We start from the raw sequence: 17,885 nt of genomic DNA on the forward strand, positions 1-17,885 counted from the left end.
TACATATCTGACATATTTAACTGATATTCTCATATAATGCGCAAGTGTTGATGCGCAATCGTTTGTTTTTTTTTGACGTCATGTAAATAACAAAAGATATTCACTTTGATATTCCTATATTAATACATACTATAAAATTTGTACCTAATTAACGCCCTCGTGGGTAAACAGTGATGTTTACAAAAAAATGTTTCAAACAAAAGTTGTTTATTTTTTTGTAAGGAACATTTTTTACATTTAAACTTTTATTCTATCTCTAACGGTTTACAAGATGGGTACTACGGACCCATGACCCAATTGACCCATGTTGCTCATTTACGAACTTGACCTCACTTTTTACGTCCTAAGCACGCTGTAAAAATTTCAGCTTGATATCTCTTTTCGTTTTTGAGTAATCGTGACCACAGACGGACGGACGGACGGCCGGACGTACGGACGGACAACCGGAAATGGATTAATTAGGTGATTTTATGAACACCTATACCGATTTTTTTTTTGTAGCATCAATATTTTTAGGCGTTACAAACTTGGGACTAAACTTATAATACTATATTTCATATATACATGGTATAAAACTTATAATACTATGTATATTTCATATATACATGGTATAAAAACTGTGGGGTCCTTTAAAATTATAGGATTGCAAGATACACACGGCAGTTGTAAAATTAATGCAATTATAGTACAATAGAACTTGTGAAAATAAATTTTGTTCCTATTAAATGAAAAAACGTTTAAAAAAAACATAAAACATGTTGAAAAGAAATTAAACTACTTTTAAAACAAACTTAACGTCGTTCCATCTACTTTTAAATTCAGAATTATGCATGCCAAATCCAAATTTCTTAACATTTGATCATTCACTTACATAATTTTAACTTTTTGGTAATGAAGAATAGGGAATATTCATGTATTTTTTATATATTTTTAATTCATTTACACCGTTATAACAAAGTAAAACATATAAATACTGTTTAAAAATGTTGTATATAAGTGTAAAGAAATATTTAAAATACGTTATAATTTTGAGATATTTAAACGCAGTTTTTTGGCGCTCTCTGTTGATGACGTATAAGTACGTGATCTGTCACATGGTGAAAGTTCAATGTATAATTTACACTGAAAAAAATGAATTTACAACACAGAATTTACACTCGTTATTATTGAGTTTTCTAATAAAAAAGCCGTAGAATAGTATAATTTAATGAAATACTATATAAAATGTAAGTAATTAATATCATACAGTTTGTCAACAAATTTGACAAGCTCGTACTATGATGTCACGTCCGTATAAAAATTTGAATTTCCGTTTTAGAAATTTTTAAATGCCCTCACTGAATTTGTATTTTTATTAATTAATTTTAAGTAATTAAAAAGATATTATATACTAAAATAATAGTTTAGTTTAAATGTCCAGTCATTAAACTTACGGAAGAAAAATATTCGAACCAAATTTAAATTTCATGAATATTCCCTCTTTTACTATTATCGACAACTAAGGACTCTTAGGATTTTACATTAAGTCGTGAACAAGTTAGTAATGAATTCCACCCTACTACAGTTGAGAATTTAAATAATAATAATAAAATATTGTGTCTCTCAAAAAATAATGTGATCTGCGTTTAGTTTATAAAAAATAAAATGCGAATATATTTTAGAATATAATCAATATATTTAGTTTAATTTAATTTAATTAATTAATAAAAATTAATTATATGAATATTATAATTAATAAAAATAAAAATAATAATAAAAATCTCTGCCTATCAGTCAAAATAGTAACAAATAAAAAAAACTTTTAACAAAAAGAAAACCGACTTCAAAAGAAAAACTTTTCCAAAACAAATTAATATGCACTAAAAAGTAAAAAAATAACGATAATATAATGTAGTTAGAACTATTGTTATTTTTGGAGTCGGTGTCAGCCAGGCTAATGTTCTATCAGAGTTGTTTCCTTGGCTAACACCGACTCCAAAAATAACAATAGTTTTAACTACATTATATTATTGTTATTTTTTACTTTTTAGTGGATATTAATTTGTTTTGGAAATGAAGCAAAATCTTGAATATAATAAAGTTTTTGTCTATCACTTCCAGGGGTAGTTTTAATGGGGTTGCAACTTTATTCAGTTGCTTTTTAACCTTGAATTCATGATCAGCGGCCTCAAAAACCCTCGGGAGACGATTTTCGAGTTGAAATATTGATTTGTTTTCACTGTTACTATTTGGAGTGTTTTGGGGATGGGAAAACCACCCTAATTTCCTCAGTTTTCTAAGAAACACGTACACGAAAAATTTTTAAAATCGAAGCTGTTCCACCACTTTTCCACACATTTGATGGTATTTTCCGGCTTATTTATTGCACTAAAAGGTAAGTTCAAATCTATTAAAGGTAAGTAAATTTAGTAGGATTGCATACTGGATTTACCAAAATTTTGATCTAATTTGGATGTGATAAAGCACCCTTTAAATATTATATTTCTAATTATTAAAAAAAGTTATTAGAGCATTATTTTTAATGGAGGAGAGTATATATGTATTCATTCCTAGTAGTATATGTGTGAGACAGTAGTGTAGGAGATAAAGTAACAGTAAAAAAACTTGTAAAGGTAATAAGCCAAAAATTTTTGATTGGCTACCGGTATATAACTACTTTAAATGTAAACAATTCTTAAGTTTTTAAAACTTCCAACTTATTTAACCAAGTTTTATACAGACAGATATAAAGATATGAAAAAAAAACCTTTATTATTAAAAAATACGTACAAAATATCTGATTAAATAACTAAACAACACATTTTAATAACTAATCTAAAGTTCCTTCAAGAAAACATAGAGCGTCGACTGATTCGATAGCCGCATCTAAATCTTTACGTTGCATTGTTTTCTTCTTATTTTTAGATGTAATTGCAAATGTTTCACGTGCTAAAGATCCAATAAATAATTCCTGAAAAATTAAAGAGGAGATTTAGAAGTTTAAGATACATTCAACTTGAAAAGTTTCAATTCAAATTTTCACATATATAACTTTGTGGAAAATTGTTTTTAAGATTAGTGTAGTATGTGCGGCGTAAAATATCTCAGCATTAAAAAAATTAACCCGTCCGGTTTTTCAACGGGGTAATTAGTATAAAATTAGTAGTAAAATTATACTTTGTGGAAAACTTGAACTAAAACACCTTAAAAAGTTTATATCTATGTACAAGTATTTTGACTACTAACTGTAGCTTTGGCAACTAAAAATACAGCTTCTTGACTTGTAAGATTCAAATCTGGATCCATTTTCATAATATTTTTAATTCGTGCTAAAGGTAATTTGGTTAATTTCTGTTCGTGTTCAGTTTGTTCATTTGGAGTCTGTTCTGCTGTTGGTTTCTCAATCTCATCTTCAATATCAACGTCGTTGCCATCTTCTGTAATTAAATTTTCACTATCAAACATTTCTTCACTATATTCTTCCATATTAACGTTTTCATTTAAAATATTTGTATTATCTGACATTGTGAAATTGAAAATGCGCCAAATAAAATTTGAAAAATTTTCATAACCTCAAAAGAAAATTAAAAAAATACCATGGAGATTATACAAGTAGAGAGCGCTAGGAGTCTGCTCTTTGAATATTTACTATAGAACTGGCAATAGAGTGAGAACCACCTTTCAAAAATGGTGAATAAAGGTAATAAATGAGAGAGCATGCGGTTGTAATGCGCATGTCTTAATATACAATATAATGTCCTTTCGCGTATTTACAACATAATAATTGCCATTCGATAAATATTATTTAAAAATTGAATTTAACTAACCTGTGATACATGTCTACTTTAAAATTTCTTGCAAATAAAACAATATCTAACCCATAGATAAAAGATTTAGTTTGACTAACCATTTTTTCAAACTTTTATACAGAATTAATTAAACAAACAGTAACTATTGAAACAGCTGGCTTTCGTTAATACGATCATGCGTATTGAATACCATGCTCTGTTATTGTGTTTCTCTGTCAGCTTTTTGAATATTGTGTTGTTTTCTTTTTTAATTTTCTCTGTGAATAAATATATGATCCAAGGGTTTGCTAGGCTGTAAGTGGATGCCATACGCTTCTAACTCTGTTGCCATCCAGTTAGAACATTTTCAAAGAGTTGAATATACTAACCGGATAGGCAACAGAGCTAGAACCACCTCGCCAAGATGATTGAGAAGGATAATAAATGATTAGCCATGATTATTAATGCTCATGTCTTTATATACAATATAATATCCTGGCGCGTAATAGATGATCTAGGGTCCAAATTCCGATATGCACTCATGTCGTATATTATATACCATGGAGGTTATACAGGTCTATAACCTCCATGCTTAGATCATATATTTTAATCCTCCATGTTATATACCATGAAGGCTATAAAGAAGGATAACGATCGCAATAGAAAATATTGTCCCCAAAATATGGACAAAATAAGTGAGGCGCTGGGATCGCTAAGTTGTCTCATTAGTTCACAACGGGCTGTTGTGAACTAATATAACTATATAATTGGAATAATTCAGGGACTTGTGCGCTAATGCTTTAGCACGTAGCTATCGTTCTCCTTCTTTATAACCTTCATGTTATATACATAGAATTAATAACAAAATATATTAGCGGGAAATATAACCTCTTTGATTATATAGAATAATATAACCTAGTTTCGTCTAAGTTTACGTTTTTTTTTTTTTATTATTATTATTGTAAATTTTAAATATTACTCGACGCTCTTTTTTTCTTCCAAAATGAATGGTAAGATGTTTTTTATTACTGGGTTAAAATATCATTCCTTTAAAATAAATTATGGTGAAAATACAGGTGAAAATATGAAGATAGAAAAATTATGTTCAGAGTTGATAATTAAGCATGAAGATAATGATGAAATGTTTAAAGAATTTTATTCAAGCAATCATAACATGTATGACGACGATATTGATAATAAAATAGAAATTATAGACAAGGAACGAATTAAAATTGAACAAGAATTACATTCAGAGCTAATGATTAAAGATGAAGAAGATGAAGATTACAATGAAGTGTTGGAAGTAACTAATTCGGATCATACTGGGGAAAGGATTTTCACATATAATGTGTGTGATAAAAAATTTACCCGAAAGAACAATTTAGATAGGCATATACGAATCCATACTGGGGAAAAACCTTTTACGTGTAATGTTTGTGATAAAAAATTTACCCAAAAGAACAATTTAGATAGCCATATACGAATTCATAATGAGAAAAAACGTTTTACCTGTAATCTGTGTGATAAAAACTTTTCCACAAAGCAAAGTTTAAATAGCCATATACGAATCCATACTGGGGAAAAACCTTTTACGTGTAATGTTTGTGATATAAACTTTTCCCGAAAGAACAATTTAGATAGGCACATACTAATTCATACTGGGGAAAAACCTTTTACATGTAATGTTTGTGATAAAAAATTTACCCAAAGGAACGATTTAGATAGGCATATACGAATTCATACTGGGGAAAAACGTTTTAAGTGTAATGTTTGTGATAAAAAATTTACCCAAAAGAACACTTTAGATAGGCATATACGAATTCATACTGGGGAAAAACCTTTTACGTGTAATGTTTGTGATAAAAACTTTTCCCGAAAGAACAATTTAGATAGCCATATACGAATTCATACTGGGGAAACACCTTACTCATGTGGTATTTGTGATAAGAAATTTAATTTGTTTATCACATTGGTTGGCCACGAACGGACTCATACAAAGAAAAAATCATTAACATGTGATATTTGCGTAAAAAAATTAGGCAACAAAATAAATTTAATGAAACATATACAAATTCATAAAGGACCTCCATATGCATGCCAAGACTGCGATCGAGTTTTTACCCACAAAAACGAATTAAACAATCATGAACATAAAAATCTTGCTGTTTTGATTAATTAACAAATAAAACATTTTTTTTTTACATTAAAAAAGTATCGTCTTTCAAACATTTTTTAATTACAGCTCCCATAAATAAAAAGGCAGCTGCAAGTCAAAAGAACACAGTTCAGGATATGTGTTCATAACTTAAGTAATAGGGTATTCCACTATTTTTGAAAAAGTACTTCAAAATGTTGATTTTGCTAATAAAAAGTCACCAAAAATTTATTTCGGAAAAATACACACGCTTTATTGAAAAAAAATTAAATTTTAAACCTTTTTTAAACTGTCAAAAACGCGAACATCCAATTTGATGACGTAATATGGGTATCATTATACGAAATAACACAAATAAGTTTGACAGATATATTCATAGACATCTAATTATAGTAAATATAAATACTTATTATCTATGGATATATTATATCCAGCTGTCTACACTGAACTAACTGATGGTCTATGGATCATACCGATATGACATCACAGCAGGGCTTCCCCGCGGTTTAGGACACGTGATATACAGTTTAAAAATTACGATTTTTAATTTTAATATTTTAAAAGAAAATAGTGCTTTTATGACTCGAAATCAGAATATTTAAGTATATTTTTACATAAATTTTAACTTTTTTCAAATTTCATGTTATATAGGTTCATGACGAATGGGTTTATAAAAAATGTTTCGATCAAAAGATGTTAGTATTATTAACGGGGCTCTTGCATCGGAAATTTCGCCATCCATTCGATTTTTATACTCTCTGTTTCGAGAGTATAAATGAATAACCTGTGACAACGTTGCTTTTTCGACGCGTATGAGTTTAGCGTAAGGTCGACAGGGAGCATCCCGGGTAGCTAAAAAATTTTTTGTGCTGAAAAATTTGAACTGCTCGGCTAGACTATTACAGGATTATGTAGGATAATAACATTTTAATGAATATGAATAATATTTTTTAGAATGCATTTTTATTAAAATTATAAATTTTTTTTTTTAAATACATTTCACATTTATATATTAAAGCAATTTAAATATTTAAATAAAATTAATTTTTATGGATAAGATAAAGTTATCACAATATCAATCCAAAAAACATAATTATCCCTTTAAGCTAAGCATGGGGTTGTAAGTACCTAGTATAATATTCGTTTTCTGACATGTCACTTCAAAAAGGCAAGACAACCGTAAAAAAATTAAAATCATTAAAAGATTTTAAAGTGACGACACGAAAACTTTTTGATTATCATGCACAAATCAAAATATTTCTTCTTAAAAACTCTTTCATCTCTTTTCAAAATACTCTTGTTATCAACAAATTATTATGTTGAAACACGGAAGCTTTTCATATCATTTGGAAAATGGCTACACAAATAAATAAAAATATAAATTTATTTTTCTATTTAGAAGAAAAATAACCATATTTCTAAACTATTGATTATCGCCCATTGAATAAAAATATTTATATTTTTTTTTTACATTAGATAGATTTTATCTGTGAATTTAGCGATAAAATTTTACTTCAGTTTCAACAGCATCTTTGAATAAATCATCTAATTCAGATAATTTATCTGGATTTTGTTTTATTTCTTCAACAAGATCGTTTAGTTCTTGTACACACTGTTTTTCCATGCTACAAAGAAGTGGAAGTACTTGACCTGATTTTTTTGCATCTGAAGTAGCTTTTTCATGAAGTTCATATAATCGATGTTTTGCTCCAGGCTTTAAAAAGAAAATATCACTTTTTTAAGACAGTACATATTTTTTGAACGTTTATTTTATATATTATTACTCTACCAAGTTTTTTTTCTGTTGTATCTTTATCTTCTTTATTCCTTTTTCAAATTCCATGATCCATCCCTCATTTTCAAGCTTATTTTGTTCAGGTTTGACAAAAAATATGCTCCCGGTCTAAAAATGTACCGTTTAGGAAAAAAAAAAACACGCTAGACAATTAATTTACACGAAAAAATATCATAAATTTAAATAATAAGTTTATTAAGCAAACATGTTAGTTTTTACATTTATGATATTTTTTGTTTAAATTATTTAGGGTTTTTTTTTCTAAGCGGTACATTTTTAGACCGTAAGTATATTTTTCGTCTAACCTAGACACAATAAGCTTGAAAATGAGTGATGTATCATGTAATTTAATAAAGGAATAAGGAAGATAAGGATAGGACAGAAAAAAACTTGCTAGAGTAATAACATATAAAAGAATTCAACTGTTTTCATATAGCCCCCCTACGCAAAATCTCCATCTATTTGCATATAACCAAAACAAAAAACTATGATGCATGGACAAGGATTTCGGAGCGCGAGTGAATGGATTCTTCTACAAATTGTAAATTTTTTAAAATACTTACTTCATTTTCAGGACACTTTGTATGAACAGATACTTTTACATTTGGAGTAAACGCGAACGGTTTGTATACAGAATGTGATGGATCTGGTGTAGCTGTAAACCAATGAATACTTGGACCCTGAGCAACCAGGGTGGAAACCTAAAAAAAATGTTAAAATAAAGTATTTTTAAAAATATTTATAAGTTTATAACTGTAACAAAAACTTGTTGAATAGAACTTACTTGACTACCTTGCGTTGGGAATGCTTCACTTACAGTTCTACAAATACCTGATTTTCCATCCCGTAACAAACCAAACATTGCTCGTTCATTGAAACATTTTGGTGCGGTTAAATCCGCAAGAAGTTCTTTACCAGCATCATAACGTTCACAACCAATTTTTGATCCTGCACAAAATGCAGCAGCAAAATCAAATTTTCCCTAAATAATTTCAAATTTATTATTTATATGAAACGTAAAATTTTATACTGCGTCTTGCAAAACGAGCGTTACGATTTGAATCGTTTATAATTTTTGTATATCAATTTTTCAATGTTATTTTAGTAATTTATGGATAATTTTTCTTTTGAAAATTAACTTTCTCCTGTTTTTATTTAGTTGGGTGTGTATATTTTCGATATTTTTTAATTTGTAAACTGAACTATCGGATTAAAAAATAATAGTCCGCGAGACAGCAGAAATTTCGTGAGTTGATTCCTTTGACGAGTCCACCAAACTTTCTCTCTACGACTTTTTTGGAAAGTTATGCGTTTTCATGGATATAGAAATATTTTAAAAGGGATGGAGTATAACCGAGTGGGGTGAGTCTCACTCAGGGGGGAGAGGCAGGGTATCATTGTGCCTACTTTCTATTGGCTGTTAACTAGACGCATGCTGAAAGTATGCTCAAAGCCTTCTTTAAATGTTTTTGTTTCGTTTGTAAGCATGAAAACATGTTTGACATATGGTTGACGTGTGTGGACAACATAAATAAATAATCTTATATTCAAAAGAAAATTAAAATTTGTAAAGAAAAATAAATACGTGAAGTATTTATGCTTGTTTTAAAACAATTTTTTCAACGATATAAGTAGCCTAAACGCAACAATATTTTATTCATTTTAGTGAATATTCAATCTTCAATCCTAGTGTTACAACTATTATAAGTTAACTAATGAAATTCAAAAGAAGGCTTAAGAATGTCTTGAAAATACGTCGATTAATTTTCAATACATTAATGTAAACATTTATTTGGGGAAATTAATACCTATTGACGTATTTAATTATGTACCCGTGAACCTAATCTTAATTTAAATAAATGAAGTTTTATTTTTATTATTTTACGAATTATTTACGATATATTCTTTAGGTAATTAGTCGGATTAGTAACATTTTTTGCTCGGACCAATCTACAACACACGCAGAATTCGCTACCCATTTAAATTTTCCCGCAATTGAGAGTGCGAACAGCCGCAGCCAATCAAAAGCAGGCATATTGCTTGAGGCAATCTAAAACCATGAAGATAGAAATATTAAAATTTAAAACACACGAAGTATTATCGTTCTATTTGAATTTCCCGCAAATGAGAGCCGCATCCAATCAAAAGTAGGCACATTGCTTCCCCCTGAGTGATACACCCCCCTCATCTAAAGTAGGACTTTATACTACATCCCTACTATAATTACTAGATCCGTGTGCGTTTTCAAATAAGCATGATATTATTTAATAATTATTAATGTTATCAAGTGACCGTATTGTCCGACAAATCCCTGCTCTATTTTTTCAGATCGATAGCTTAAATTTGACGTTATTATGATTGTTTAAAAATGCAGCACTTTCGAAAAAAGTCGTAGAGAGACAGTTTGGTAGACTTTCCAAAAAAAAGCCACTCGCGAAATTTGAAGTTTATATTAATGAAAACAAGGAATCATTAGGAACTCTTCTCTGATGCCACAACCCAGGCTGTCAAACACTCAATGGCTTTGATAAGGGATATATTTGATTAATACAATTGGCTTTGGAATTATTCGGATTTAACTCGGGTTTCTTTTAGAGATATTAGAAAGAAAGAGTATATATTAATAAGCCAAGAAGAACTCTCTATAAATAAAAAATTAATTTTCAATGAAATCAGAGCCATAAAACCTAAAATTTTGCAAAAGATAGCAGAAAATTTTCAGGAAAAAAGTATGATTGTATGAAATTATGAAGGATTCAAATCTTAACGTTTATTTTGCGCCAACATGTATTGGTTATACCTCACTATCCCATAAGCATTTTTCCTTTGCATATTCTAAAAGGCCTTCGGAATGTTTATCAAAGTCAGTGGTTATGGATAATGAATTTGAAATGTTATAATAACCTTCTAAAAAAACCAAATTAGATCATTAGACGAAAAGTTAAATGTATAATTTTAAAAAAATCAAAAAATGTTTTTTTTTACACACCGGTTATTTTTTTAGCGACCCAATGCTTTCCAATAGTTTCCAAAACCCAAGCACATGTTGGATCAGCAATTAAGAAACTATTATGATAACCAAAATTTGGATCATTTTGTGAACAAGGCCCACCTTGCCCATACTTTTCTAATAATTTTACTATCACATTACATGCATCTTCTGCTGTTTTACCATACTCCAATCCTAATCTGACAAGATCCATTCCCAATAGTCGTTTAACAACTGGATCAAATTCTTTATTCGTATCACGAGTCCATATTGCTTCGTTTCCAATCACTACACTGCTCTCATTTGCTCCCATTTCTGCACCCCACATCCAACCGGGTTTACTTAAAATCACGGCTTGTGAAGGACCTTCTGAATCAATTTCGATGTAAGTACACTAAAACCGTTATGATACATTTTTAAAAATTGTTTAATATCCGGGGACATTATTACAATACCTTAATTTTTCCATCTCGTTGGGTTGCGGGGAAATATACCACTTCTTGAATTTCACCTTGTGGTCGATCAGAATTTTTACCAAAAACTACCCCATATTTTGTAAGTGGTGGTAAAACTACAAATGTATCACACGATTGTGGAGCTTCCATTTTCGTAATCTGTCCAAAAACAGAATAGATTGTATATAATATTGTAAGAGAAAGATTAAAAAAAATTTAGAATTCTAACGGTGTTTTATGATTAATTAAGGTCACCACTACCCAAATAGTTAATTGCTTCTCAACCGGAACAATGGTTCAATGAAACTACATACAAAACTAATTAAATAACTTTACATATTGATATTTTAATGTTTATTAATTAAAAATATAAGATAAGATTGTTAATTTTAAATGCAGTATCTTGTCATATTAAGTAAACAAATACTTACAGCGATAATATGCCCTTCAATCTTCTTGAAATAGCTGAATCGACGTGTCTGTCTGCTTACTTGACAGATGTCTATTTGACATTTGATACGAGCTATCATATCAATCTAATGGTCATATTGTATTAATCGATTTTGCCGTATCCGTTAAATTGCAAACACATTCTCATAAAATTTTACTCCAATTGAAAAACATAGCTTGGAGAGAGAATATCTGGAGTTAGTGGAGTTGGCGATGAATGTTTTTTATTGCAAAGTTTGTAGCTTTGAGAATTCTTCACGTGGTCACAACAATCTATAGGCTTGCAACAATCTAAGCTATCAAGTTTCATACCTATATTTAAATATTAATTTATGTATCAAGTATAACAAGTGAAAACAAACAATTGACTCAGTTAATTGTTAAAATACCATGCATAGACAGTGTTGATTACTCTATCACATTACAAATATACTCACACATACATAACTGATATTCCCATATAATACATACTATACAATTTACGCCTAATTTGCTCCCTCACGGGTAAACATTACTGTTTATGAAAAAATGTTTCAAACAAAAGTTGTTTAGTTCTTATAAGGAACATTTTTTCTATTTAAACTTTTGTTCTATCTCTAATGGTTTCCAAGATGGATTCTTCGGACCCAAGACCCAATTGACCTCTATTGCTCATTTACGAACTTGACCTCTATTTTTACGTCCTGAGTACGCTATAAAAATTTCAGCTTGATATCTCTTTTCGTTTTTGAGTTATCGTGTTGGCAGACAGACCAAAATTTTTTTTGTAGCATCAATATTTTTAAGCGTTACAAAGTTGGGACTAAACTTAGTATACCTTGCATATTAGATTACATATATGCATGATATAAAAATGTTTTTAGCCTGTTTACTTAAGTTGTAAGTATAAATTAGCCTGTCAGATTTATTGGATTATTGCTGGTTAACTATTTCATCTTAGTAGAAAAAAATGGATTCACATCCATCTGAAACCTATTAATTTCAAAAGAAAATCCATAGGATTTTTTTAATAGACCAGGATTAAAATTTTGGAAAATTTGGGCATCAACCTATTTCGTTACAGCTTACTCAGAATATTCTGCCATTCTTTATAACTTTTAATTAAAAAATATTTTTTACATTGGTAAGATTTATAAAAATCTTTGTTTTTCCAGTTTCCAGACTTCAAACACTTTAGTCTGTGATAAGATCATATAATTCTGTTTGCCAACAGCAACTATAATTCTGTTTGCGCTTCCATAACATTCAATGTAACTGTCAGGTATTATCTGGATATTATAATTATTTTGAAGTTGACAGATCTTTGTTTTTGAGTAAACACGCCTCATGTAATAAACGTTCAAAAAACGCCAACTTTAAACCTTTGAGCATAATTTTTACGTATTTTTCATTAAAGTTTACATTAATTATAAATAAATTTTCAGCAACAAACCACGAATAGAAAACGAAAAATGAATTTTTAACGTTTTTTTTAACACATGGGTTAAACATTTAAAAGTGTAAGTTACTTTCCGACATGTTTTTTAAGCCACGCCTCCATGTCAGTTCCCAATAAACATAATTTGACGGCAAAATAGATACAAAAACGTTTAACAATGTACATGTGAAGCAATTTTATTGATTTAATTAAGATTATATTTAAAAAAGAAGCTAATAATGTTATTTTTCAATGATATATTCCTTAAAAAAATTATTATAAATTTTCGAAAACTTTATAAAGATTTAAAAGTAATTGATAATATTTATTTTAGTGTATCTTAAGCATTTGACGCCGTCTTTTAACGTCAATTTTAACGTAACCGGTTTTTTTTAGAGAGCACTCTATCGTGAATTTTTGGAACCAAAAAGAAAATAAAGAAGTACAGAGAGCGTGTAATTTATAGGTTAAGTCAGCGGCTGAGAAAAAGAAAACAATTTTTGAAAATCGAATATAATCGAAAATGTCCATTAGAAAATGGAAACCGGTGAAATTAGAAGGAGGATTTCTAAACGAAAATTTATCGGATTTAATTGGAATTGAAGAATTAACTGATTATTATCTGGGAGAATTTGATACAGAGGTTAGTACAGAAATCACATTTTTCACGGAACAGTATTGTAAAATAAATTTTTAATTTTCAGAAATCCGATAATTTTGAACCTAAGAAAAAATCTAAAAAACGAAAAGTATCAGAATCAGATTTCATCGAAGTAGATTTTAATAATGATGATAAAAAATCTAAAAAAGTGAAAAAAAAATCAAAGAAAAATGAAAATAATAATGAAGAAGTTTCTATTCCTGGAAAATTTGTCCTTCTGCCGAAAAATAAAAAACCAAAAAAACAAAAAGCTGTTAAACAAAAAACTGAAGTTGGAAGTAAATTAACAAAATTTGAAAAATGTCCAATGAATGAAATGCAAGCATGGTTAAATTATGGATTACCTGACGAGTTAATTCAAGCGATAGCTGATCTTGGATTTAGAACTCCTACACAAATTCAAGACTTAACTCTTAAACCAGCTATTCTTGGTCGACGAGATATTCTGGGGGCTGCAGAAACTGGTAGTGGTAAAACTTTAGCGTTTGGATTACCAATAATTACTAGAATTTTAGAATTAAAAAATCAAAATCAGAACAGCGATACCGATAGTGGTTTTGATAAAGATTTCGATAATGAAGAAAATAAATCAAATGATGATAAATTAAGCAACGTTAATGAATCCGAAGTATTCTATGAAGATGACTCCGATGAATTGAGTTGGGAAGATGATGATGAAAATACGGAAAATCCACCTAAAAATATTCCAGCTTTAAATAAATCTTTAGCACCTTTATATGCGTTAATTTTAACTCCAACCCGGGAATTAGCGATACAAGTTAAAAACCATCTAATAGCGATCACAAAATACACAAACATTCGTGTAGCAGCTATTGTTGGAGGTATGGCCGCTGTAAAACAAGAACGTGTATTAAGTAAATGTCCCGAAATAGTTGTCGCAACACCAGGACGTTTATGGGAATTAATACAGGATGGTAATCCACATTTATCAAAAATCGATAATATTAAATATTTTGCAATTGATGAAACTGATCGAATGATTGAACGGGGTCATTTTCATGAATTACATAATTTATTAGAACGAATTAATGCCAATGAATTAGCGAAGAAAACACGACAAAATTTTGTTTTTTCTGCAACGTTAACGTTGGTTCATGATTTACCGAAACATTTGTTAACTAAGAAAAAATTGGGTAAAGGTAGAAATATTTTGAAATTAACACCAGGGCAGAAAATTCAACGTCTTATTGATATGGTTGGTATGACGAATCCAAAAGTTGTGGATATTTCAAGAGAAACTGGTAAGTTTTAAATTAAGATTATCAATGAAAATTTGCATGTTTTATGGTTTATTTTTATTCGAATATTTTATCATTCGTCCATCGCGTGATAACGCGGTGCTGCACAAGTTTTTATACCATGTATATGAAATATACTTAATATATTAGGATTAGTCCCAAGTTTGTAACGCTTGAAAATATTGATGCTACGAAAAAAAATTTTGTATAGGTGTTCATAGAATCACCTAATTAGCCCATTTCCGTCTGTCTGTCTGTCGTCTGTCCTTCTGTCATCACGACTACTCAAAAACGAAAACAGATATCAAGTTGAAACTTTAAAACGCGTAAAACTGACGCCATAGTGTTTAAACTTACTTTTACATATAGTAGCATCTTTTTCAACATGATTCCTTGGGAGTCATTTCACCTAGAAAATTTCAGCAAGGGCTTGTGGTCTATATATCTCCATACAAAATATTTAATTTTAAATCTCTATTACCCGAATAAAGTCTGGTAGATGATTTCGAGTACTGCGTTAGTAAGATCGAGTCAGAGAAGTCAAGCTAACCGTAGTTCCATCTAAGTTTTATTATTTGAATTATATATAATTATGATTTATGAAAAACTGTTTTATTTTTAGGAACTGCTGCATCATTAACAGAATGCCGTATAACTTGTCCCATTGAGGAGAAAGATTATTATTTATACTATTTTTTAAAACGACATCCTGGTCGTACATTAGTTTTCTGTAATTCAATCGGATGCGTTAAACGATTAACTACTTTATTTAATTTACTAAAATGTGAACCGATACCGTTACATGCCAGTATTCAACAACGGCAACGTCTTAAGAATTTAGAAAGGTATGATTAATTATTCGAATAATGTATGTACACGGACGTCTATTAAATATAGACTGATAACACATTATAAAAAATAAAAGCATTGAATAATGCGGGAATGTTTTAGGTTATAGTTATAATGTAAAAAAAAGCATGTAGTCTTTAATGGTCTAAAGTAGGACTTTATACTACATCCCTACTATAATTACTAGATCCGTGGTATAACATATGAAAGTCTATAATTTTAATTTAAGTCTGTGGTTGTATATATTATTTTAAAATAAAATTTCTTTTTGCTCTAAGGTTTCGTGACAATGAAAATGCAATTTTAGTTGCAACTGATGTGGCTGCACGTGGTTTAGATATTCCAGAAGTTCAACATGTTATTCATTATCAAGTGCCTCGAACAGCCGAGAATTATGTTCATCGATCTGGTCGAACAGCACGTGCTATGTCTGAAGGAATTGCTATTTTGATAATGGAACCTACAGAATTAAGAACGTATATCAAACTTTGTCATACTCTAGGAAAAAGTTAGTAAATTACCATGGTGATTTGATCATTTTCAACGAAAACTTTTTATGTGTGTCTGTCTGTCTGTCTGTGGCATCGTAGCTCTTAAACGGGTGTTCTCAGCTATGTTTCAAGAAAATTTGAGGGGAGGGGGTTGAGAGGGTTTAAATTTTGTAAATTTCACTTGTATAATCCAATGAAGCTACTTGATTTATCGAAATCAGAAATGACGCAATACACTTGAAGCTTCTCGGCGGGGACTGTTCCCCCAAGACTGGTAATAAATTTTCCGCTAATGTTATCTGACTATCATGGATTCTTATATTATTTTTTCCATCTTAAAAATTAGGAGTACTTAAAAATTTTTATTATTACAGCCGAAGACTTGCCACTTTTCCCAGTAGAGGATAAAATGTTATCAGCTGTAAAACAACGTGTAAATTTAGCACGAGATCTTGATAAATTAGAATTACAAACACGACGAGCCAACTCTGAAACAGGTTGGTTGCAGAAAGCTATTGAAGAAATGGATATTATAGTTGACGATAGGGATGCACCGGGTCACTCTTACGACGTAGAAACAATATCGAAACAAAAACGAGAAGCACATATAAAACGTAAACAATTAGACAGTTTGTTATCACAACCAGTTTTTCCAAAAGGTTTTAGTTTTAAATATCCTTCATTAAATATAAATCAAATAAAAGATAAATCAGATGAAAATGCAATTAGTGTAATGAAATCCGCTATGGAAAATTATGCACGATCCGGTAAAAATAAACTTGGTTCATTAATGCAAAAAATGAAAAAACCACCAAAAGATATTAAACGGGAACGTAAATTATTTAAACAACGCAAGAAGGATGCTAAGAAAAAGGAGAAAAAGAAATTACAGAAAAAGAAAGCAGAAGAAGCTGCAAATAATGATGAATAAATAATTTTTGTAAATAAATATTTTTTATTAAAATAGTTTAAATTTAATTTTGTATTTTATTTTATTAATTTTAGTTGCACCATTCTGAGTTTCTAAAATATGGTTAGAGTAAATTACATTTACGATGAAAGTAATTGCTATTTGCGCTGGAATTCGCGGGTTAGTGTCAGAATAACAAAACTTTTGATAATTTAAACTCTCCGCGGAAAATGAACAATTAAAAATAATTTTAGGAATTGACCGCGAAAATATAAAATTATTTATGACTTTAAGCTCTCTACGGAGGCGGATTTAGGCGTAGGCTCGTGAGGCCTAGGTTTTTTTTTATCTCGACGCAACCATCTCGCATGATTTTTTCGTGTACGCCTCCCGAGCAATAAACTACGATGAATTTTAGAAAAATTATGAAAGAATGCTTCAATTCAAAGTGGTTAAAAATACCATTTTATTTCATTCAAAAATTTGTTTTGAATGGGCCTTTTTAGTAAAGTGTCAGTGCTGGCTTTAGGCTAGGCTTCATCCGATATGGTACCCCAGTTTTGCTCTATGCGGAAGTGATTATTGAAATTTAACATCTAATTTTCAAATATTTAGCATTTTTTAGTGAACCTTTGTAAAAGTGTTTGAGAAAAAATAGTAACATTCAATCTCACAGTTGACAAAAAA

General features: G+C 29.7%; 4 protein-coding genes across 6 annotated transcripts; 2 read left to right on the top strand and 2 right to left on the bottom strand.

Annotated features, from left to right (window-relative positions):
• Window positions 1-2,742: 2,742 nt before the first annotated feature.
• On the bottom strand, window positions 2,743-3,616 carry LOC123305806 (DNA polymerase epsilon subunit 4). The gene is made up of 2 exons (XM_044887636.1): window positions 3,226-3,616; window positions 2,743-2,950 (listed from the first exon to the last, which is right to left on the bottom strand). The coding sequence occupies exons 1-2, from the start codon at window positions 3,502-3,504 to the stop codon at window positions 2,810-2,812; spliced, it is 420 nt and encodes a 139-aa protein (XP_044743571.1). The 5' UTR covers window positions 3,505-3,616; the 3' UTR covers window positions 2,743-2,809.
• A 1,154-nt stretch (window positions 3,617-4,770) lies between these two features.
• Window positions 4,771-6,071, top strand: LOC123294046 (zinc finger protein 568-like). Its single transcript, XM_044875118.1, has 3 exons — window positions 4,771-4,777; window positions 4,844-5,278; window positions 6,010-6,071. Exons 1-3 carry the CDS (start codon window positions 4,771-4,773, stop codon window positions 6,069-6,071), a joined length of 504 nt encoding a protein of 167 aa, XP_044731053.1.
• An 870-nt stretch (window positions 6,072-6,941) lies between these two features.
• On the bottom strand, window positions 6,942-11,746 carry LOC123290689 (secernin-3). 3 transcript variants are annotated; one of them, XM_044870952.1, is made up of 7 exons: window positions 11,593-11,746; window positions 11,162-11,320; window positions 10,707-11,100; window positions 10,518-10,621; window positions 8,502-8,699; window positions 8,281-8,418; window positions 6,942-7,636 (listed from the first exon to the last, which is right to left on the bottom strand). In XM_044870952.1, exons 1-7 carry the CDS (start codon window positions 11,689-11,691, stop codon window positions 7,418-7,420), a joined length of 1,311 nt encoding a protein of 436 aa, XP_044726887.1. In that variant the 5' UTR covers window positions 11,692-11,746; the 3' UTR covers window positions 6,942-7,417. The 3 variants fall into 3 exon arrangements, with proteins under 3 accessions (XP_044726887.1, XP_044726886.1, XP_044726888.1); XM_044870951.1 differs by having other exon boundaries at window positions 6,943-7,636; window positions 10,518-10,624; XM_044870953.1 differs by lacking the exon at window positions 11,593-11,746 and adding an exon at window positions 11,391-11,528 and having other exon boundaries at window positions 6,943-7,636; window positions 10,518-10,624.
• A 1,737-nt stretch (window positions 11,747-13,483) lies between these two features.
• On the top strand, window positions 13,484-17,219 carry LOC123294057 (ATP-dependent RNA helicase DDX24). Its single transcript, XM_044875128.1, has 5 exons — window positions 13,484-13,671; window positions 13,733-14,951; window positions 15,571-15,793; window positions 16,076-16,305; window positions 16,663-17,219. The coding sequence occupies exons 1-5, from the start codon at window positions 13,552-13,554 to the stop codon at window positions 17,217-17,219; spliced, it is 2,349 nt and encodes a 782-aa protein (XP_044731063.1). The 5' UTR covers window positions 13,484-13,551.
• Window positions 17,220-17,885: the final 666 nt, after the last annotated feature.

The sequence above is a fragment of the Chrysoperla carnea genome, chromosome 1 (genome assembly GCF_905475395.1).
Source record: "Chrysoperla carnea chromosome 1, inChrCarn1.1, whole genome shotgun sequence".
Taxonomy (NCBI): Eukaryota; Metazoa; Arthropoda; class Insecta; order Neuroptera; family Chrysopidae; genus Chrysoperla; species Chrysoperla carnea.